The sequence below is a fragment of the Panulirus ornatus genome, chromosome 51 (genome assembly GCF_036320965.1).
Source record: "Panulirus ornatus isolate Po-2019 chromosome 51, ASM3632096v1, whole genome shotgun sequence".
Classification (NCBI taxonomy): domain Eukaryota; kingdom Metazoa; phylum Arthropoda; class Malacostraca; order Decapoda; family Palinuridae; genus Panulirus; species Panulirus ornatus.
Window position 1 is genome coordinate 1,006,229 of NC_092274.1, and position 23,637 is coordinate 1,029,865.

Consider the following 23,637-nt stretch of genomic DNA (forward strand, 5'->3'; position numbering starts at 1 on the left):
TGAGTCATACTCTTAGAGGAGGAGTTGGTGCTCAGTTTGGCTTCCAGTCTTCCGTGACTCATCCATTCAAATCCTTTCGTGTTACAGAAGCAGGAAGATAATGAGTATACAGCAGCGACAATTATGGTGTTTACCGTATAGCTTTTTCTTATCAGTAAAGAAGTGCGTTATGTAGACCAGTTGTAAATATGAGAGGTAAAAAAAATCAGTATCGTCTTCTGTTTACATATCGCCGTGGCAGTCATTACATAGCAACCTTGAACCTTGAAATGAAATTTATCATGGGTTTTGTATCTTGTCCATGGGTAAATACCTCTTTATTTTTGTTTACCCATCAACAGTGTGTGTGTGTGTGTTACGGGGGGAGAGTCATACACTCGTTATGCCCCGTCTTTTAACCTTGTATATATGTGCAGTTTCTTTACTCATAGACACACATATACACCAGCCTAAGCCGGATGCGCTTATAGCGAATAACCCCGTAGGGGAGGTTGAACAGCTGGGATCGGCTGTGGACCGACTTCCGCTCCCAGTTCCGCTCCCAGGCTTCGAGTCATTGGTAGCCCGACCCCGATGGGCCCTTGGTGATTCATGATCGGTAACGTTAGCCACTGTCTCTTCATTTGTGTAGCACCCACCACCTACTGTGTGTGTGTCTGTGTGTTTATGTGTGTGTCTGTGTGTGTGTTTGTTTATGTGTGTGTGTGTGTGTGTGTGTGTGTGTGTGTGTGTGTGTGTGTGTAAGAGCTCATGGGGTAATCAGTCTGGGAAGGAGACATTTGCAGTAGATAACCTCCTTTCCCCACTAGTAGCAGATCACCCCTCACGTGGCCTAGTGTATGGTATCTCATGTGTCAGTTTTACCCCTTCCCATGGTAGAAGATACCCCGTCCCTTCTCCCTCCTCCTCACGTGGCCATGTGTGTGTTGTGAGCGCCTCAAGGTTTACCCCTCCCGAGGCCAGCAGGTCCTGCCCCACGTGGCCCAGTGTATGGTGTGAGTGTGTCAAGGTTTAACCCTCCCGAGGCCAGCAGGTCCTGCCCCACGTGGCCCAGTGTATGGTGTGAGTGTGTCAAGGTTTAACCCCACCTCCCCAAGTAACAGCATGAGAACGACAGTTCAGTTCGGCACACATGGCCGGGCCTGTGGCATATATATCCCAGACGTCAATCCGCATCTGACACTTACCGTGCGCTGTGAGCGGATTCGGAGTAGTAATGAACCAGACATTCCCACAGAATGTCCGGTCGTGTAGTGAGAGAGACGTAGATGTGTAGAGGGAGGAGAGGTGCATGAAGGAAGAGGAGGTGGTGATTGGTTGAACTGGAGCGGAGACCGGCTCTCCTGCCTCTCCTAGTGTGTTGTGTCGTCGTGTTCCTCTCCGTTGCTGTGTCGTGTGCACAACTGTCTACCCTCAATAATGATGATAGATTATACTTGATTTAATGAGATGATAGTAACTGTTCCCAGCGGTTGGAATGTTGCTTATCGTTATGGTGGTCTGTGACTAGGAATGAGCTCGTGTGACAGCTCGATGCTGTTTTGGTGATGACCTGAAACTCGGGAAAGAGGGATCCCTGGTGGAAGGATGTGACGGTGGCGAGAATTGTTCTCTAGGTTCTTTGCGATCTGTGGAATGAGGCCCAGGTGATGGTTAGAGAGAGTCGGGAGTATCATTTTCTTGAACGACTCATAAATAGTGGTGAAAGAGATAGAAATCATTGTCTCGTATTCGTTTTTCTGCAACTTTTTTTTTTTAGGTAGTTTATGCTGTGTGATGGATGAGGAGGAGGAGGACCAGGCGAGGGGGGAGGTGGTGAGTTTGGGAAGAACGCAAGCTGTGTAGATGTTCTGTTCGGGTGGGGGGAGCACGGGTGTGTCTGTCTCGTGTCTACAGATGATGTAGGGACGATAGCTGGAGGAATATTTGATCATGGAACTTCCAGGTTGATGGGTCTTCCAGAGTGACACATTGTTGTTACCCTTTGTGTACACATCTTCCTGCTACAACGTTGATGTGTAGAAACATTTCTGCTTCTGCACTAGAATGAACACACCTGCCTTCCACTCCCTCTGTCCATCCAGTATTTAACTCGCCCTATGAATGTTGCAGAGAGCCGAAAAGAAAACACACAATATTTTCTTACTTTTTATTGTTTGTTATATCTAATGTTTTTACACAACTGGAGGTTAGGACTTGTCGTTCTGTGAGAAGTCAGTTGACGTGCCTAATCCATACATAACGTATCTAAACAACACTTTTATCCACGACTCCTGAACCACCTAGCAAACCCGCGGACACTGGGGGGGTCGTCCGCCTTGCTGATGTGTTTGGGTCTGAGCGAGAGTTTGCTCTCTGAATGTATGTAGTATATATATATATATATATATATATATATATATATATATATATATATATATATATATATATATATATAATCTGCTGCTGCTGCTGCAAACGCCGTCGTGTTGTTGTCACCGCGATCTGTGTCCTGGATCTCGTGCGGTTTTGCTCGCTGAACAGAGCTTTTTTATTTTGAAATAGACGCTGCGAATTGTGGGTCTGATTTTTCTCGGGGGGTGGTGTCTATATATATGCATTGGCTCAACGACTGACGGAGTTTGAGAGTATGTTTCATGGTACGGCTTGACTCATGATCCAGGGGTCAGGATGCCCGCGACACACATACACACACACAACGGCTTTGGTTCAGTATATATATTATGATGCATTCCTCACGTGAGCACAAAATTTACAGACTTGCACGTACAACCATCCACATGACATGTATACACCGGGACCCTTCCCTTGGTGCCATATGAGTTGCAGATTTTGCCTTAGTGCTATGATAAGCTGAAGACGAATGATTTCTGTGTTGAGTTTGTATCTACAGTATTAAAGGTCTCCAAGGGCACAAAAAACACGTTCTTCCACGTAAACCATAAAAAGCTACTTAAGCCAACAGAATCCGGAACTGACATCACACCAAGGGTAGAGTTCCGGGAGCTTTTGTTATGTAAACAGGAGAAGGAGACGAGATTAGGCCGAACCAGACGTAGGTAGGGGAAAGGGTCGTAACAACCGTGACGTGACTAGTTCATTTTGACCCTCAAGTATATCTTTAGTAAGGCTCATATTTCTGGGTCAACCCAGTCATTAGCTTTATTGACGACGCTTCCCTCAAGATCTAAATCCCTAATCACGTGACTTATGACTATTAGTTACTCGTGACTACAAAAGAATTCAGATGTGCCAAACCTACTTAGGCTAGAAATTTGATGCTATTAACTTTGTTTTCGTCGCATATCATATACAAAGAGCTTTGAAGAGGACATACGATCCAATCGCACGCTTAGAGGATCCAACTCGATATAGACTTTTGCCAGTGATGATGATTGTTAAAACTTTGGATCCTATTTATAAGGATCTTGAATGCCGTCTGTCACGCGTGTTTTGGAGTTTATGGTGTTTTTTTTTCTGAGTATTAAAGGTCAAGGTCATTTGAGAGGAATATTGGATTAATGATGTTATATTGTACATTACATTTAAGCCACAAACAGTATCAGAAAATAATATGTAACGCCGTGAGTTAAACCTGTTAAGGGCATTGACCACGCTCTCGCACTGAGTACATACGTACATACATACTTACAAAAATCTATACACACGAAGCGGTGACACTGAAGGAAGTCGAGATAGAAACTCTTTTTTTTGTTTTTGTTAGAAAATTTGAAAGTGTGACAGACAGCATATCTGAATATCTTTTTTTTTTTTTTAATCCATTGACTAAGTCTGAGTAAGCATGAATTGAGAACAGAAAAAGTTGGCGATGTTTCCACTACACAGGAGGAGAGTGACGAAGCGAGGAGTTAGAGTGGAGGAAGAAGGAGAGGATAAGTTATGGAGCAAAAGGAGACACCAGGAAAACAAAGGTAGAATTACAAAACACCGAAAAGAGAATAACTAAAGTGTTAATGAAAAGAACGATAGTCGATAAAAGAGATGAACGAGAACACAGAAGACGAGCTCCGAATAGATATAGGAAGAGAGTGAACACACAAGAGAGATGAGGAACTAGACTGAAGACACACGAATCGAAACAGGGAAACAAGACAGACGAGACAGAGGAAGGAGCAGTCAAGAAATACAGAGATGGGAAGATAGAGCAAGGAGGGATGAACGTAGGGTCAAGACAAAGGATGGCACCCCGTTGGAAAGCTCTTGGGAGTCCCTGATTATATGCTGTAGACAAGAGAGCTATCCATTGACTCGAGCCTGCCTGAGCGTCCTCAGGTCGGGGTCATGCATTCCCATGTCCGGTCTACAACTGAAGCCACAGAAAACCCGCTAAAATGATCCCCAGAGAAACCACAGAGGTGAACCTCAGGGGAACAGTCTCATAGATATGAACCCCAGGAGAAAACTACCCATATGGTACGCGGAGAAGAAGCTCTAAGATAAAACCCCAGGGAAAGCATCCCCCTTAGATGAACCCTTAAAGAAAAAGAATCTTCGCTAAAAAACAAAACGGAACAGACCCATAGATCAAGGGTTTGTAAATGTACTTGAAGGAAAGGCTGTTACATACACCCCACAGAGGGAGTCAGTTCGAACTCCCCAAGTAAAGTCCTTTTAAATGATCCATAGAGCAAAGAGGCCTCCGGGATGCATCCTGGAAAGGGAGCCCCTAAATCATATTCAGAGGAGGTTCTGTAAGTGATTCCCCGCCAGTGGGAACGGAACGGAACGAAGCGCGAAATTAGGCGGCTGTAAGATAATTGGTCATGCCTTCTCGATTTAACGCCTCCTCAGAGTCCTTGAGGATTGGGTTCAAGAGAGCGTTTGATGATGCGAATATCCTTTGTGTGTGTGCGTGTGTCAGTCTGTTGTGTGTGTGTGTGTGACCATTATTAACTGAACTGGACGTGGAATTAGTCTACAATAAAGCTAAATGAGGCGATGGTATGATACGGGCTGTTCTTTCGACGCGTTTTCTAGACCCTGTCCCCATCTGATATGAGATGATCGGCACATGATATCAACAACACAGAGCATGGCCTCACACGGCCGAGAGGACTTCGCCCCGAAGGCACAGAGATCACGGGGAGCCAACTGAGAAGACACTACTGCCACAGCTGTGGCGGTGGTGGTGAGCAGCGGGAGGACAGTTGGTGTCGGCACGCCCTGTCACCCATGGGTCTGGCTCAGCCAGTTCACTCACTGTGGCATCTCTGGTGTCGTCTGGGCTACCAGGACACATTCGAGCCAGTCAACATAGGAGGAAACGGATTCGTCGTCCAATGCAGGTCTGAATAAGGCGAGGAGAATTTAAAGGATAGAAGGCCGGATATGTTCTGGTATTGATCGGTCCTATGGAGTGTGGACCTTACACTATACAGGAATTATCCCCACCCTGGGCTAGTCTCACACTTTTACAAACTATTTTTTTTTGTTTCATAATTCCTATCAAATGACTAGTCAAAAGGCTCAACAGTAATAAGTAATAATCCAACGAATCACAGGGTTTCATAAAACATACACTATTGTAGGAGTCAAACAGTGAACATGTAAATTATATATAAATTCCATATGGCACATGGAACCCACGGGTGTCCTGTGAAGGCCAGGAGATACACTTGAAAACATGGAAAAGACCATAACATGGGGTTTAGGTTAGCCATATCTATTATGTCTTGTTTCTAGAGAAGAGGAGAATGTCGTGTGTTGTAAGTAGATTTACCTAACCATATTACTGTACACTGATGTTTACAATGGAACACCGTCAATGTTTATATATGGAGATGAATACACCGACGTATCCTTTAATATAAACATTTACTCTCCAAAACATAGCAGACATATAAAATGAATGAATGATATCTCTGGACCGAGACGCTTATGAAAGCCTAACCAAACCACTACTGCAAAAATGCTAACCTGCCAAATGAAAGCGGATTTTGGAATTCTCTTCCCTGGCCAGCATGGACGATGCCAGCCACACCTCCCCCAAGGTTTTGATCACCCGGGGTCGCAACTCATAACACCTACAGTATTATCTATACATGTTTTCCGGTCTACACTTCTATCAAACAATACACAAGTGTAAGAACTTGAATGATGAAAAATAAAATGCTGGCCAGAGTTAAGAAATGCTTGGGATGACCCTCGATAAATGCCAGTATACCACTTGTATACTATGCGCTTCAGCCTATGGTTAGGGCAGATACAGACCCTTACCCTTTATAAAGAACACTGGCTATAGCGTTCTTAAGTTCTCTCCTAAGGCGAGTACAGATTAGATGAGACGTTTGAAATATCAAATTCTGTGGATAAACTCTGACTGGACCAGACAAAGTTTTCCCATGTAAACTAATATTTGTCAGACCCGCTATGTTTTTAATTCCCTATATTATCTTAATGATACTCTTTGGTTTAAGCCAGGATGCACATACCAAGAGAGCTATGCATCAAGGAAAAGTGGCTACGTAAGATAACCAAAATAAACAATAACAACATCAACTACCTTCACTAATCAACAAAACAGCTTTTGCCGCGCCTTCAGACAAATCCCCAAATCACTTTTGTTTTTGTTTATCTTTCACCCCGCTATAGCCTGGGGCCCAGCTAGCGTTCGCCAGCCATGTGGGCCGTTGCTGCTACAAGTAGCGTCCCTCCTAGTCACGTAACGGGGGCGTCCTCGGGAGTGCGGAAAGGCGATATAGGTTGATATTCGTACACCAGAAAAAGGTTCTCAGGCGGTATATACGATGAAGACCCCGAAGTTACGTAAACCTCAGGAAGTGGTTAAGGGACGCCGCTGGGCCTGGATACTCGAACCTTCTGCTACAAGAATTCCGACTTCATAAAGAGTTCTGCTTGACTTATCTCTTAAACGAAGTCGGAGCTGATCGTCTTCAAAAAGGCTTGAGTTAACTGCAGGAAGTTAGATTCAGCCTTGTTAAATATTGAGACTCGATTCTTTATTGTTTTTTTTTTAGAAGAGTTTACACGAAACTCCTGAAAGGTATTTCGGATCTGCCTCTACACAGAAGTTCGACACAGACCCAGTGTGTCTTGAGGAGCTGCAGAAGAGAGTTTGATTTTCTCTATGGATCATCTTTTTTCGTCCAGCTTGGTTCATTTACACTTTGTTGACTGTATACAAGAAGTTGGACCAGTTATATTAGAGGTAAAAATTGCTATCTTAGATTTTTTTCTTTGTTTCACTACATTTAAATAGATATGCAAGATGGCGTTAGACCGAATTCCCAGAGAACTCCTGATATAATTCACACTAAAAATAAAAAAAAAAAGTGATGGCACACTAGGTTATCCTAATTATTTATATAGAATATCTTATTCACATCTCTTTATATAAGAGTTCCAGTCTACGCCTGCTGACAGCTCTATCAGTCTCTCGATATACTAACTATAAACTGTAGATAGTCGTGAAACAAATCATACACTGCCGCAAATATTAAGAAAGGGGTTTTTTACACTAGCTCCACCTCATCTAATTACAGGAAATATGTCAAGAACCACAGTTTGCACAAATGCTCATGAAGTAAGGAATTCGGTCCTGGTTTATAGATCCAGCACTGTATCTCATTATTTATATCAATATTTCTGAAGACTTGGCTTGCCTCTTCTCGGATGATCAGAGTCCATCTTGCATTCTCACAGGCTACCGGTGACAGCATCCTGGAAAACAAATGAGTCATTGAGTTATATATAGTTCTGGAATACTGATGGAGGAGCCAAAGTGATGATTACTGTCTGGAGATATACGACATGAGTATAGTGGTCTGGTCATTTGTGCTGGTTACAGATACAAACCTCACCTACTTTACTCCTAGAACCCCTTAGCTTCTCCTATTCTTATTCCCTCCCTCCCACCCCAGTTTCTACTACGCTTATGCGTCTCGTACTCAGCTCCTGATGTACACACAGTCTTAACGTCCATTTATCGTCACATGTACAAAAAGGTTTTGTATTACATCTCCCGTAATTACCCTCCCTTCCACGTTGACGCCCCCCCCCCCCTCTCTCTCTCTCTCTCTCTCTCTCTCTCTCTCTCTCTCTCTCTCTCTCTCTCTCTCTCTCTCTCTCTCTCTCTCTCTCTCTTCACTCGCTCACTCTTCTTCACCTGCTAGATTCACGTTAGTGTCGAACTCGCTCACTCTTCTTCACCTGCCAGATTCACGTTAGTGTCCAACATGTCACCTCCCATCCATACGTTGCGGATCGTTTCCCGCTTCTGTTCCCTAGGAACTCGTACCGTGTCACACTAGATATGTTTCTGTATGTTCATATTTGTTATTAAGTGGTAAGAAGATTCCGGACCTTCGTCTGCTATGCTCCTCTGGAGGCCCTGTTCAATGGATGGTTTGTCCACCTTGATACTGGGACTGAAATTGATTGGTATATAAAAGTTAACCCTCTTGGTCTTGGGTTCAGCTGAAAAACAAAATCATGGAGGTAAATGTGTGGGGCGCAGTATTTGACAGGCTTAACTCATTAGAGAAACTGTTCGGTCGTTCAGCACAACGGTTCGATCTCCGTTGCTCAAGGTCGTACCTGTTTACTTCTGGGTGAGAATGGCATCGGCCTCCTCTGGATCCTTCAAGGTGTGCCACTGGGCGATGGGCCGCCGCGGGGAGGCCAGCATGTCTGACCAGTGGCGGAGTTCGGTGCCCGTCGCGTTCATCCCCAACACGCACCGACCGATCGGCTCCGACGTACCGATGCGATCGTAGTCCACCACAGTCACTTGCAAGTTCACCTTCTGCTGGGGTAAGCGCGTGTGAAGTGTCGGCCATGACAAGACAGGCGATGGTGATAGGAGGTTGGAGGGAGGGGTGTGTGGTGACGGGATGGATTTACATACAGTATTATAAATACACAGACCACACAGACCCACAGTCCATACAAGGTAATGTGAATCATATCAGTGGGTGCTCACGGGAGGCTGAGAGACCTACAGAGACAGTAGGTCAGGGAGATGTTGAGTAACGATGGGGTTTTTATGATATTGAGGGGATTTAGTTGAGGAATATACTTAAATCTGGTGAAAGGAAGAAAGGGTAAGATGGTGGATGGTCTTAGGGGACGCCAGAGCGAGAAGATGGCGAAGGACGAAGATGAATGTAAGCAAATCATTTAAGGAACCAGCTGATATACTGGGACGAGGAAAGGAAAAACGCTAAATTAAGTTGACTATGTTGCTGCAAAATGATATTATGTAAACTAAAAACACAGTAGGGTCCTCTGTTACTGTGACCTTATAACACATTAGGCCCCCCCCTCTAGTTGTGTAAACTTACAACACTGTAGGATTCTCGATGAGTAACCTTACAACATATCGGAGCCCTTTAGTTGTGTGACCTTACAGGACAGTGTGTGTGTGTGTGTGTGTGTGTGTGTGGCATTGCAACAACTGCTTTCCTCGACTGCATCAGTTGCTCATAAGACAGTGTCAGTGTTACGTCGTCAGCTCACAAGGCTCTGGAGAACCTTGCTGTATCACAATATCACATCATCGGAGAAGTCTATTGTGTCAGGTCAAACAGCTGTGCCCAAATCGCGCATATTAAACCTACGTGACAGGCTTGTCATTGCCTTTCCTTGTGACAGGCAACATACTGCATGACAGGACTGTAACTTCTCTCCCCCCGAGACAGGAGACTTACATAGCTTTCATGAGTGGGATATCACACTCACCCGGACCATGACCGACCCGAAGTATGTCGTTGCTAAGTAAACCATCAACATACGTCCCAAGAACTCAACAAAATATAGATAACCAACTGTTCCATCTCTGAACAGTCCATGCAAAACAAACTGGACTTCTTCGAATGTAAAATGCCCGTGCAAAACAGCTTTTGGTATTCCCTGGGATAAGGTCCCTGGGTAGTTCCCAGAGCTCTGGGTCTGGATGATTACCTCAGCTCCCTCACCTACAGAGGGACTATGGTTAATGTGGCTGGATTAATTCGTTCCTCCTGATAGACTGGTTTATATTCCTGGATCACTTCCCACGTTCCGAGGATATGGATAATCTCGCTGGATCAGTCCCAACATACCAAGATACCATGGATAATTTGGCTGGGTTAAGTCCAGCGTCCCTACAGATTGTGGTTAACATACCTGTATCAATATCTTTCAAAAATCTGCGAATCTTACCTGGATTTGTTCGAAGGGGATTTCGAAGGAGAAGGATTCATTATAATAAGGGTTGAGAGTGCACTTCTTGATGCTTGTTTTCTTCTTCTTCAGTCGCTTCCCATTCTGGATGAGACAGATCTTCACGTAAGGATCTGTGGGGACACAAGACCGTCAGTGCTGTGTTGCTGCTTCACCTGTCTTCGGACAGACTTGACATATTAATATATCTTAATGAACGGATCTCGGGAACGAAACTGTGGTGTGTGTGTGTGTGTGTGTGTGTGTGTGTGTGACGAGTGTCACTTGAGCGCATGCGTGTGACAAAGGATTGAGTATTTAAATGAGTGTTGTTGTTTATGTGACAGGGATGTTTTGGGATATAGATGACTGGTGTGTCAGCCATGCTGAGGGCTCAAGACTACGGTATGGTTGCTGTGATGAATTCTTACACCGTTATTGTGAGTCTATTAACTGTAGCTGCACATGTCTGCGCTGGAGACTGGGAGGCCCCCAGCCACTGGGTTTTCCGAACCCACTTGCTGAAGCTTCAAGCTCACATACAACTGGAGCTTTGAACCAACATACTGGGTGTTCGAGACACATACTGTAGCCTGACTTAAGTCCTTGATCTCAAAGTCCCTCGGTCCACATTGTGGTTCAGCCAGAACACAGTGGCTTGGAGTCATCTCACTAGGGCTAGGTGTCCACTAACTGGGGCTAGGAGTCCACGCAAATAGGGCTAGGAACCCACCTACTACGGCTAGGAACCCACCTACTGCGGCTAGGAACCCACCTACTGCGGCTAGGAACCCACCGACTGCGGCTAGGAACCCACCTACTGCGGCTAGGAACCCACCTACTGCGGCTAGGAACCCACCGACTGCGGCTAGGAACCCACTCATGCGGGTGTTAAGCCCGCATTCTTGAGCTTTGAACCTTCACACTAAGGTTCGGAACTCTAACTAGAGCACTAAATCTCATACTTATGGACTGAGCCAATTTCATGGAGATGTGAATCACTGACCAGGGCCTCACATTTGCTCACCCAAAACGTAAATATTGAGAGAAAAACTGAATTTCACGTGTCATGATGTCGAATCGTCACACAGCGGCATTGAACTCGTTTTCCGAGGACCTCGAACCAACGATCCGACTAACCCCATTCAGCATCCTGAACCACTCAGCAGCCATCGGGCAGTTGAAGGACCTAGGCTTTTGGGAGGGTCTTTAAAGCTAGTCGTGTGGTCTGTATCTGGTCAGCAGGAACATTATCTCGGTGAGCCAGGCATAAAGATCATGACCATATTAAAGCTGAACTTTTCAAGGTTGATGAAAGAACCGTACGTGATGTTACCATAACATACCCACAGTGACCATCATATACCTGGAAGTAAGTTGAAATATTAATGTCCTACATGAAGTCTGGTTAGCCTGTAAAAGAGGCCAGACGAAGGGAACCATATAGCTTATACCCAAGTCACAAACATATAGCTTATACTAGGATTTCTATGTTGTATATAATAACCTCATCCTTTGAGTTGGTACAAATTCTCACAAACACTTAAAGACCTTCGAACACGACGGCATGACCCCCCTCTCCTCAAGCACGACAGATTGTATCGTACCGTGGTCAAGGGTCGTACCGTCGTGCTCGCGAGGTCGACCTCTGCAGTCTTCGAGTCTCACCTGATAAGCCGCCGACGTCCATCTTCTTGAGGTTCTTGGCCTCCAGGATGACGACGGTGAGCTTGCCGGCCGTGGGAACGTAGCGCAGCGAGAAGCAGATGTCGCCCAACTTGTTATCCTGTGCGCGCGCATACACACATGACCGTTAGAAACGTTACTCGGTGCCGGGCGGGATCACTCTCCAAAACTCGACACTTTTTGTTTTGATTTCTAAGAATGATGCTTTTGAGACATGACGGGAGCTTTTGATTATAAACAAGTGATTACACTGAGGGGGAATACAAGAGCTTTCTCCTTTATATCAAACTGTATTAAGTGATTATATCTTCATTATGATTTGTGTATATCTTTACTGGCACATCCATTCCAGAGGACTGCAAGGGGTGTATTTTGTTTCTGGTATTTTTTTTTCAAGACAAAATCCTAATATACTTGGACAAATACAATTGCTGTGGGTTAAGAAATTTCTTCTATCCAATGGCATTGCATTCAAGTTGTACCGTTATTATGATCTACACCTCCGGTGCCAAGTGTTGACCTGTTGGAGTGTCACGATGCCTTATGTACTACGTGAGTGCCTTACAGACTACGACATCGACAAGTCACAAGTCAATACAAGAGTTACAAGATCAGTGGAGGAGTAGAGTTGCCCGATCCGCAGTCTGGGACCGTTTCGTGGATGACGAAGAGAAGGAGGAGGAGGAGGAAAGATGATTGTGTGTTTCACCTGAAGCTGCGCGGAGACAGTCGCAGATAGGGTCGAACAAACACAGAACAAGTGGAGGAATATGATGAGTCGGAATTATGGCTTAGATGGAGGCTAGAGACAAGACCTGTGAGCAGGACCTTTGCCGTGGGTCACTCGGCAGAATCATTGTAGCTCGGGTTTTGGATCGTTCGACCTACGGTCAAGTGGAGAGAGAGAGAGAGAGAGAGAGAGAGAGAGAGAGAGAGAGAGAGAGAGAGAGAGAGAGAGAGAGAGAAAAGAGCAACAGCGATTTGTACAGAAGTTGTTCACGCTTAAACTGGAGGGAACAGACGGGGGGGTAATAGACACGTCTCACAATCTGTTGATGGCTGGCCACAGACGGGTTACCCCCCTGCGACGGATTTAGATCTGTGTGTGCTCAACTTGTGTGTCTGGTGAAGAATTACTGGTGATCAGGGAATTCCTAGCTGCAACGGGTCGGATTTTTGAAACACCATTGATCTGCGACAACGTCCTTAATTCATTTTTTCTGTACGTTCTTCTGTGGAAGTTATGCCGAAATGAAAAAAAAAATTGTACCATTCAACATACAAAAGGTACTTGAAGTGTCCCGTAAGTGAACGACTGTTAAGGGATTTCGCAGGAGTATCGCTCAGTGTCGAGGAGTCAAGGATGGGAGCCATAGTATGATATGTGTGCGTGAGCGTGGCTGTCTCCCGCATCCTCTTGCCTGTGTCTCAAACCCGCAGTGGACGAATCCTTGCGACCAAAACACAGCAAGAGCTGTTGACCCCAGACTGGCTCTCCCGCAAACCGGTGACCTTCATCTCTTAACCAGTTCACGATGCCTGATAAAGTCTTTTTCCCATTAGGACACTTTTTTTTCTTTTTTTGGTAGGGATCGATCCCAGGACAATAAGGATGAAGAGTCGATAGTTTTACCAATGAGCCAAGCCATCCTAACGTAAGTGGTTGCTATTTCGGACACAATCCTCTTCCATTTTTTCCTGATTAAAATTTTCTCAAATCTGTTGTTAAAACGTGACTTAGAAGAAAAATATTCTGTTTTAAGAGAATTATCTTCACTATGCCGATTGTTCTTCACAAAGATTATGTATCCGAGGAAGAGATAAGGGGATACCAAGTGATACATTGGCTCTTACCGGATATCAGAACGATCAACTGGTTCTTCTGCCGGATATGAGAATGATTGACTGACCTCCTGCCGGATATGAGAATAATTCACTGGTTTTCCCGATACGATATCTTAACCTTCTTCCGGATGATATTGGAATGATATACTAGCCTCCTAACGGATATATTAGAATGATAGACCGTCCTCTCGTCGCACAGTGTGATGCAGGAGTAACTTTTAATGAGACGGTATTCCAGCCTTGAGCAGCGATGAGGCAAGAGTTGTGTCCTTTTTCTTTTCGTGGATGTTGGCAGCGTGCATATCTGCGTGGGGGGGGGGGGGGGGGGCATGATAAGGGACTGGTAGCCGCTATGGTTTGCACCACAGTTCTCACCATCTCTGTTGTATGGAAGTACCTACCATCCACAGTTCGTGTGGCCTGGAGAATTGGTGGTGGGGGAAGGAGGAGGTGATAGTTGAACTGTTGTATATATTAAGTGTGAGACTGAGAGTCAGGGGGGGCGAGCGGGGCGGGGGGCCCCCCCACTGAAATTAGTCCTGTGAATTGTAACTCAGATTCAGGCGACCTTGAAAGAAAACTGGGAAAATGTTATTTGGATATTGACTGACATGACAGGAGGGGAACGGTTTGAACACCTAAATACTCTGTACGTGATGACAGTCTTGTGTATGTGTCTCGTATATTGCTGTTCTCATTCTTGGAGTAAGAAAAAAAAAACTAGACTGTGTTATTTTGGTTACTCATGGGATGGTTGTTCTGCACACTGGGAAATATATATGAAAAAAAAAAAAAAGGTTGTGTGAGTTGAAGTTATCAGGAGGTGTTTCCGGTGTTCTCCAACAATTTAGAAGGAAGAGAGAAAAAGTCATACTATATTAGGATGGCCAGTAGGTGAAACTGTTTGGCTGCGCGTTTCTCTCGTGATCTGTAAATAACACATGATATAAGGAATATCATGAAGGTGCTTAAGTCTAAAGGTTAAAACCAGAGCCCATATGATAACCTTTCCCAGACTTACCCTCAGGACGGACATGAACAATTTGCATCGAGAGAACACAGTGGAGAACAGTTTACAGTGATTGTGCAGGTGCTGTTAGTACATTGTTCACACACCCCTTCTGCTGCACCCAACAGTTGGATAAAACATTAGGGAATAAAGTTTTTGAATATCAAAGCATCTAAAGAATTGATCCCGAAACTTGACAAATGCAGTTCATAAATTTTACTGATACCATTGTGGTACGAATGACATGAAATCATGACTTAAAATGTATATTCTCTCGTCCGTCTTATTATAACCTCGTCAGTTTTGACAAAAAATAGCCAAGTTTTGTCGCACAAGGAAGGAGAGAGATGCTGTAACCCCTCGAGCACCATGGCCGTGCAGGAAACAATGAAATTAAGACAGCCAAATCAACGTACTCCGCAGGCGACATTGTCGTACACTTAGGCCAAATTAACGTACTCTGAGGGTGAAGGTATCGTACTAAGCCATCGTGCTGGAGGGGCTGAAACATCGCTTCACCTTAGAAGGCACAACTTAAGGAAAACGAGGCTAAATATTATCCTCCCAAAAACTTTATTCCCTCGATTAGTACAACAAAAGAACACAATAAACGGAGATGGTTTTGTGCAGACAGTAGCAATACTTACGGCGAGAGGGATGACGTCATGGGAGTGTTGAGGAGCATGCGCATCAAGTGGTCAGAGAGGGAGCGAGCGAGCATTGATAGACGACAAGCATGGCAGAGAAGAAACAATGTGAAAAAAGAGGAATTGTATATCTCATCAAATCCAAGTCATCCTTTTTTTTTTTTATTCATACCAAACTGGGTTCATGATCTTGGCTTTGTTAATGAAGGCTCATTTGGTAATGATAAGAAAGCTAGCATGGAAATCCGGATCAAAGTTGGTACCAAAAGGCATAATAAAAATGTGGTAATAATAATAATAATAATAAGAATAATAATAATAAGAAAGGATTCATGTGTACCAGTCTCACGAACTTCAAACTGAAAGAAAAAGAAATTAAATTAAATAAATCATATATGCAGTTCATTCAACAGGCAGCAAAACATCCCCAGGCAGTAGGTCTTAAATAATAATAATGATAATAATAATAATAATAATAATAATAATGATAATAATAATAATAATAATAATAAGAGTAGTAATAGTAATGACATCATCATCATCATTACTATTGCTAATATTAATAATAACACTAAGAGAATATTGATTACAAATCATAATAATGTAAGGACCAAGGTGAATGGTCTTGTAGAAGTCAATGCATGATGGAATATTGGACCCCAATACAGTATCTGAGTGGCATAGTATGCACTGTGATGCTGACAAGGATAAAATGTCAATGCACTGGAAGCTTCATAGCGTCTCCGTGATGAAACCCCGTCACTCACTCACTCACACATACACAAACGCGCGCGCGCGCGAGAACCGTTACACAATGTCAACGGGTTTTTTCTGTGTTTTGCCCCTGAATATCTAAAACCTGAGGAATGTTGATGGTTTTTTTTCCCTTGTTAAATTTATGGAAGTTGTTGTTTCTCAAACAGAAAGTTAAAGAAGTTGATTTAAAGCTTGGAGGAGAGAAAGGTGATCAGATTTCATCACTGGACGATACGAAGCGATAAAGATTGTAGATGATGCCATATGAGGGACGACCTCCAGTCTACTCGGCAACATCTACGACCCGGCTGTGTCAAGCTGGTGTTCTATGTTTTGTACACACAATGTCTAGAATTTTATTATGGATTTTGAAACATAGATATGTGTCTTAAGTCTGATTAGAATATGATGCCAGAGAGAGCAGTGAGGGGACTAACAAGTCGCTAGACACAGGCCGAGTTGTAAGAAGTAGAGTCTCCATGTAAAACCGTATTGAGTAGCAGAGTAAAACATATGAGCAGGAGTGATTGTAAACACAGAGGAGCTTGACTCCCAAGTGAGAATTTCAAAGCAAAATGATAGTTAAATCTGTCAAGTATGATTGTCTAGTGAACACGGCTCTGCTCCGGGTTGATGACATGATCTTAAAACCTCCTCTTGAGCACGACGGTACGATCCTTGAGCACGACGACGCGACCCTCCAGCACGACGATGGAAGCCCCTTTTAAACACGACGCTACGACCCCCTTTTGGGTACGATGGCCTGACCTCTGACCTAGCCTCTTAAGGGGTCAGGTCAGATATGAACATCACCAAACCCAAGGGTCGCACCATCCTGCTCATGGGTCGTACCGTCGGCATGATCAAGGGTCTGAAACTGATCCTCCTCAAGAATAAGGTTTTGTCGTATGGGAGCCAGATCGAGAAAGGTGAACTTTTAGTTATAATCTGATGCAGAAAACATCCTTAAATCCTTACAACTTTAACAGGAAAAAACAATTAGACAATGCCTCACAGAGAGCTATATAACTGACTTACGTTTGTGTGAGCAGATTACTTAAGAGAAGTTGTTTATTTACATTATGGAGCAGAAGAATTATTATATATATATATAAAGATTTTTTTTTTTTTTTTTTGGAGACACTACTGGAAGGCCAATCGAACTGTTGTATATCTACGGTATATATCCATCTGTTTTAGAACGGACCATTTCTGTGTCCCTCCTTCGACCTCACATGCATAGGCGTTAATGCTAAAGATTCTCTATTGGTTCTCTAAGACTCTCGTGTATATATGGAGCAGAGGGATAAAAATATTGTAGATATATATATATTTATTAATCATTCGTGGAACAGAGCATCCTGAATCATCTTTTCAAAGCATGCATAAAAAACCTTCTGAATGTCAATGGTTCTGTCCATGTATTATCCTGTAGTTGGAGATGAAACATACGATAGATCTGAGCGGGTGGTAGAGTGTTGAGGACTGCGCAGGGGGAGAGAGACAGACAGAGAGAGAGAGAGAGACGCGCACACACACTCATGGCGTCTCACAGAGGGAGAGGCTGCTAGGAGAAGGAGAGTTATTCACCAATTGGTTGCTGGGGGGAGAGAGTGCTCGGGCCAGATGCCAACTCGCGGAGAACAAGAGAGGCGAGTACAGTGACGCAGGTGAGTTGGTAACAGAAATAATGAGTACAAATGAACAGTTAAACAGCAGTGTGATGATGGGGGGGTGAGAAAGAGCCCTCACCGTCCCAGCCTGAATTATGGGGATGCAGGCAGCCGGCCACTGAGCAGTAAGGGTTGGGTTCCACACTCATGTGAGGAGAGAAGAATGATTGGATAATCATACAGATAAAGCTGAAATCTGACATATGATCACTTGGTACTGGGGGGCGGCTCGCCAGCAAGCCAGCGACGCCACGAACGTTATACACAGCTTCTTTTTTAGGACACTGGACCGTTCTTTTTAGCAGTGACGTGAGGGTGTGTTCTTTAAAGCATAGGTATGAGTTTCGAAGAACGTTTTTTTTTTTTTTTTTTTTTTTTTTTTTTTTAAGTTCCTCTCAACAACCCAGCTGAAGTTCACAACAGGCAGGCAGGGGACTCACCAACACTTAATTCCAGAGCCTTTAGGCAAAACTGGATAGAGTTTGGTGATCAGGAACTTTATCCAGAGGCAAAGGGGCTGTGAGCCAGACAACCAGTAGCGTCGCCTGCAGGTATCTAATGCTGACGGGTTACTCTGCGTCAGTTATCTTCTTCAGGGAGCAAACACGGACACAGTTTTTATACAGGAACACATATGAAGCCATAGTCAGTTTAAGCCTGGGATTCCTCTTGAGTATTTTACCTCATGGTTTTTGTCAGTACTTGAATGTTTGTGTGTGCGGTCCCACACTGCACAGCTCCTCCATCGTCAGTGCAGTGGATTTTATCGCATCTGAGTGCCTGCGGGACTCGACACAAAGGAACATGTGCAACAGATGCTGGAGCAGGACGCGGTACTTAGAATCTTCCTGGACGAGAGGTTGTTAGTGCCCCAGCCGTAGGTACTGTGGTGTGGGGAGAGGAATGGTCGACGTGTGGCGGAGGGGGAGGGGAGGTTAGGTTTGTCAACTTGGGGCCGGGCGTGGGGCGAGAGGCGAGCTCTTCACTGGGTTAACACATCGAACGAACGAACCACTCTCACGACCCCGACCCATCCACAAGTCTTGTCCAACTTACAAACGGCAGGGGAAACTGGTGACGGCAGAGGGTCTCTGGATGTCTTGTGGTCTGTGGCAGGACTTGTGGAGGACCAGGGTCTCTCAAGTGTCTCAGAACAGTGACAAAATATGCGATCAGTACAGGGGGGGGGGGGGGGGGGCGCTGAGGACGCACGCTGATGGCGCCCGTGAGGCAACGTATAGAAGGATAGTACATGGACCAGGCGTGCAGGCATGCAACCAAGGCAACAATCACGAGAAGCAACCAAAACAGGCATCGGCAAGCACTAGACGCAAGCACGAAGAGTCACGGTGGTGAGTATGGGGAGGACAGAACCCTCGGCCGAACTGCTCCAGGGACAAGAGGACATGGCTCGCGATTATTAGCCTGTGTGTGTGGCCGGGGTAGTGGAGCCGGGGCGGTCATGGAGCAGCGAGAGGAAGGTTCGTGTCCGGCCAGCATGCTGAGTGAGAGTCGGGAAGAAAAGAGAACACCTACCTAAGGGCCGGTAACCGCCCTACCAACCATCACAACACAACAAGGGGCAACATCGCCCCACATCATCGTGAACACCCGTCTCTAGCAACACCGTGGAATATCTTTGCTCGTTTTTCTGGACTTATATAAAGGTGGCGAGTGAGAAGAAAGTTTTAACTTGGTGTGATGATTGGTAGCCTGAGCGATCTGTGCTGACCTGGTGTGGAGCGAGAGAGGGTGGAGGGTTTGGTGGAGGTCAATAGGTGGATCGCTCAGGGCAGTGGAGGGAGGGGCGGACGCGGCCCTACACGAGATAAGGCAGGACAGCAGGAGACGTCCCAGCCCTCGGGAGACACTCTCACTAACTTGTGGTAAGCGGCGCCTCTGGGCCACAACCATCAAGTATATCCCTCTACTACTGCTAGTGAGCACCACTGGTTCGAACCCAAGCCTCGGGTGGCTCTGGCCGGGTCCTGGCAGCGAAACACCCTACATACTCCAACAGTCTACTTCGGCTACTACAGACTTGAAGGAAAAAAAGTAAAGCTAAGGAAAAAATAATAATCCATATCTGAAGACCAGATACTTTTTTTTTTGTCTTCAAGTTCCTACTGATAGTTTCAAATGCGTCAAGTTATGAGTTAGGTACAAAAGTTTTGTCAAAAAGTTATGAGATTAGCCCTTGGGCTGGGAGGCACCACGCAGTCTGGACACATGGTAGTTATGTAGAGTTCGTAAACATGAGAGCGCTGTGAGGATGACTTGCTTCACCTCAGTTTTGGCCTCTTACAGAACCTCAACTAAGCTAAAATGTCCATGATACTCACAGGGTCGTCATTTTTCCGAACTCAATCATATATATATAGATCCGCAAAGCTGCAACCCAACGCTACGTTTTTCATTTCACCAACAGAAAACGTAGGCAACTCAGCGGGGAAAAAGAGGATGAACTTGAGAAAACAGTACTTCATAGTTGCTAAAAAGTATCTAAAAGTGCTATGTTGCTCCTATTGATATAATACGTTGCAGCATTGCTGGAAAATTATGTGCAATACATGAGCGACTACCAGGGGGATACCTTCTGTCTTATAAACAGTGCTGTCTTGTACCTCAGAACACAACTGGCTTCTTAATGCATGTGTCTTTAGAAAACTCTGAAGTGAACGCGTCATTATAATGATTTCACGCATACTCGGCAGAGTAGCTCTATGGTAATCATTTACGTTCATGGAATCAATAGACTTTTGAGGTGAAGCAGTTCTCTGTCAGTGTGGTTTACAGACACGTATCAGGAACATGTGTGGACTTGAACATACTCACGGTGGCTTTGAAGTTAAACCAGACATTGATCAAGAGGGATGTGAAATGAAACTCAAAAGCCAGACATGATCAAAAGGGATGAGAAATGAAACTCAAAGATAAGACGGGTATAAAGTGGAATTAAACTTGACCAAGATGGCTATGAGGGGAAGTGAAACATCATCCAGAGGACTGCAAAGTGAAACTTAACAATAACCAGATGGCTGGGGAGTGGTACAAGTCATAACGAAACTAGACATAATCAAGCTGGCTTTAAAGAAAAACAACATATCAAGATGGCCATCAAGAGATACTCAACGCATTGAGGAGAACTTTGAGTGGACTAGATATGGAAAAGGAAATCTTTGAACTAACTTTGAACTCTGTACTAACTTGGTTAGTTGTGTAAGGACAGAAGATACCCCCCATCCAGCAAATCCCCCAGTACAATATACCAGGAACAGGTAGTAAGTACCTACACCAACAACTTCAACACACAACAGGGCCGTCATCAACTACTGGCCAACACTATCAACTGTATTCACAAACAGGACACTATGCCCCGAAACACATAGTTTCGTGCTTCGGAACAATGAACCGCTGCTCAGAAACAGATTGTTTTGCCCCGGAACAACGAACTTCGATGCTTCGGAACACAATGTAGGGTGTTTCGAAACACAGTCGAGTGCCTCGGAACATCGAACCCGATTTCTCAGAACAACGAACTCGGTGCCTCGCAACAGCGAATTCGATGCCTTCAGAACATCGAACCCGTTGCTTTGTAAAGCTGTGTCCGATGTTTCGTAACATCGAACGGAGCTTTGTAACACCAAACCCCTACTCCACTGGGACTGGAGTTTGGTGTTAGTTACGTGTGTGGGACGTGTTTGTGAATACGGTTGTTTGAGTAAAGGAGGACAGTGGGCTGAGCTAAATAAATGTGTAGATATTCACAAAAGGATCACTGAGCTTCGTTATAAGATGGACTAGAAGTGTTATTTGGGGGATGATGAGGAAGCTCATTGAACGCATATGGTGCCTAATAGTAGCTCATGTGACCTTGGACTCATCTTTGTGGTTAGTGGTATGGCCTATACACATCTAATGCTCAGAAGAAGGTTTGCTCGCGGTGCATGATACAAATTTACAGTTCAAATGTCTACAGATGAAAGGAAATACCAATAAGCAAGTACGTAGGTCTGCTGTTGTATGTGGTATTTATATATGTTCCTAAGTAAACAGAGATGTGGTAAGAGAGGTGTAACAGAAAGTTGCAGCAGTCTGAGTTGGCTCTGTCTTTTACAGTGCACTATGAGAGGATGCTGCCTCAGAATTCAGCTTGATCAAGCATCCTTTCTTGTGAACATGAGAGGCTTGTCTGTGTCTGTGCTCGCTCTTTCAGACGCCCAGCATCAGCAGTTCGGTTACTGTAGGAAGACTATGTTGTGATCAATGATGATCTTCAGTTACAGACGTAAAGCACTCGGTACTCTGCGTTGTGTCTGCACCTAGGGGGCCTCTGCAGCAGCAGTATATACACAGAGACACAGACAGTCCTCCGTTCGTCACGACTGTGTTGGACTAAAGGTTTAGTTTGGCTAATTGTATTGTGTTCAGTGAAGTGGGCGACACTAAGACAGCCATGAGCACCATTCAGCTTCGTCATAGACTGTGTGGAAAGAATATACAAGGATGTTCCAGCTGTAGTCATGTCCAGGACAGTAGTTATGGTGACGTATATGGTGGGAGAACAGGATGCTGTACGTGGCTGTCCATCCTGTCTGGGAGTAGCACTAGAGTGAAGTGAGGTCATTATCTCGTTCTCCATCGCCTAAGCCAAGAGGTGGTCTCGGCAAAGGTGACTTTCTGAAACCACTCCAGTTTTAAAAGTGGAGGGTACTGGGGAGGAGGTTTTATGTCTTTCATTTCGGAACCAACTTATTTGGTTTATTTAGTTGGAGGTATGAAATAGCAGAACTCCCGGCTGGACCACAGGAGGCTGTATTTAGCTTGCTTCCTCCCTCATGACATGACCAAAAACGTCTTATCACGTCATCATTTTACTTTGAGTACCCTCCAGCTTATCATTGAGCTTCAGTTCTCCTCAGCTTGAGCTGGCCTCCTGCAGCTTAACTTTCACTCTAGTGCTTGTCCAAGAGACTGGATCTTTATGTCTTCTGATTGGTAGACAAAATATGCTTGTAAAAATTTCGACCTGCCATTTCAAATCAGAGATGATGAAAGTCACAGAAACATTTTTGACTGAACGATTAAAATCACATTAATTTCTTTGAGCGCCATTGCCGTCACATATTCATAGTGCTTTAAAAAAAAAGAAAAAGAGATCTCGTACTTTGTAATGAGCTGGTGAAAAGTGACGTAAATGACCAGCCAATCAGGTACGTGCCGGAAATTTTGAGTGTGAGGAAGTTTTGTACGTAACATCATCTTAATTTCAAGATGGCTGATCTAACTTCCCTCCTGGTTGTGAGGAAATATGTTACTGTAGTTCTCTGTCGGGTGGTAACAAGCAAGAATATGCCAACATGAGTTTACATGTAACCTTCGTGTATGATGATAATAAGAACTGTGATGAGAATGCGTTTAGTATATCATTGAATGATTGTAAAAGGATTTTACATTCACAGAGACCCGTGAGTGAGAGAGGCGTGTGAGTGTACCAAAGTTAAGTACAGTACTGGTGCTGTGTTATGGTACTCCAGTGTGTGGATGTGGAAGTCACCGTTCAGTAACTTAACTATCAGTAACGAGATGATTTGGTTGGTTAGAGAGAGAGGGAGGGGGACGAATAGGAACCACATCTAATCTGGGCCATCTCACAAGAGATAAAAGATTAAAGATAAAGAATATACGAAACACTTGATTACAGCTCCTGAAATTCCTGTACAAAGATGGACATGTTACTGGAAGACGGAAAGATAAATAGAAGGAGATGTATTCCATACCATTCCTGTTCAAGGGAAGGAGGTATTATAATGGTCACTCCTTGTGTGGCTGGTCTCCA

At 44.5% G+C, this 23,637-nt stretch overlaps 1 protein-coding gene across 29 annotated transcripts in view; it reads right to left on the minus strand.

Moving 5' to 3' along the window:
- Window positions 1-2,135: 2,135 nt before the first annotated feature.
- Window positions 2,136-23,637, minus strand: part of Syt1 (Synaptotagmin 1) — an 89,281-nt gene continuing 67,779 nt past the window's right edge. For 27 of the 29 annotated variants that reach the window (XM_071691697.1, XM_071691706.1, XM_071691714.1 and 24 more), the window contains 4 exons: window positions 11,851-11,968; window positions 10,183-10,316; window positions 8,578-8,785; window positions 2,136-7,701 (listed from right to left, as the gene is read on the minus strand). In XM_071691697.1, coding sequence (XP_071547798.1) covers window positions 8,582-8,785; window positions 10,183-10,316; window positions 11,851-11,968 — 456 coding nt within the window. In that variant the 3' untranslated portion in view covers window positions 2,136-7,701; window positions 8,578-8,581. The remainder of the gene's footprint in view (window positions 7,702-8,577; window positions 8,786-10,182; window positions 10,317-11,850; window positions 11,969-23,637) is intronic. The other 2 variants (XM_071691701.1, XM_071691700.1) reach the window with 1 other exon arrangement.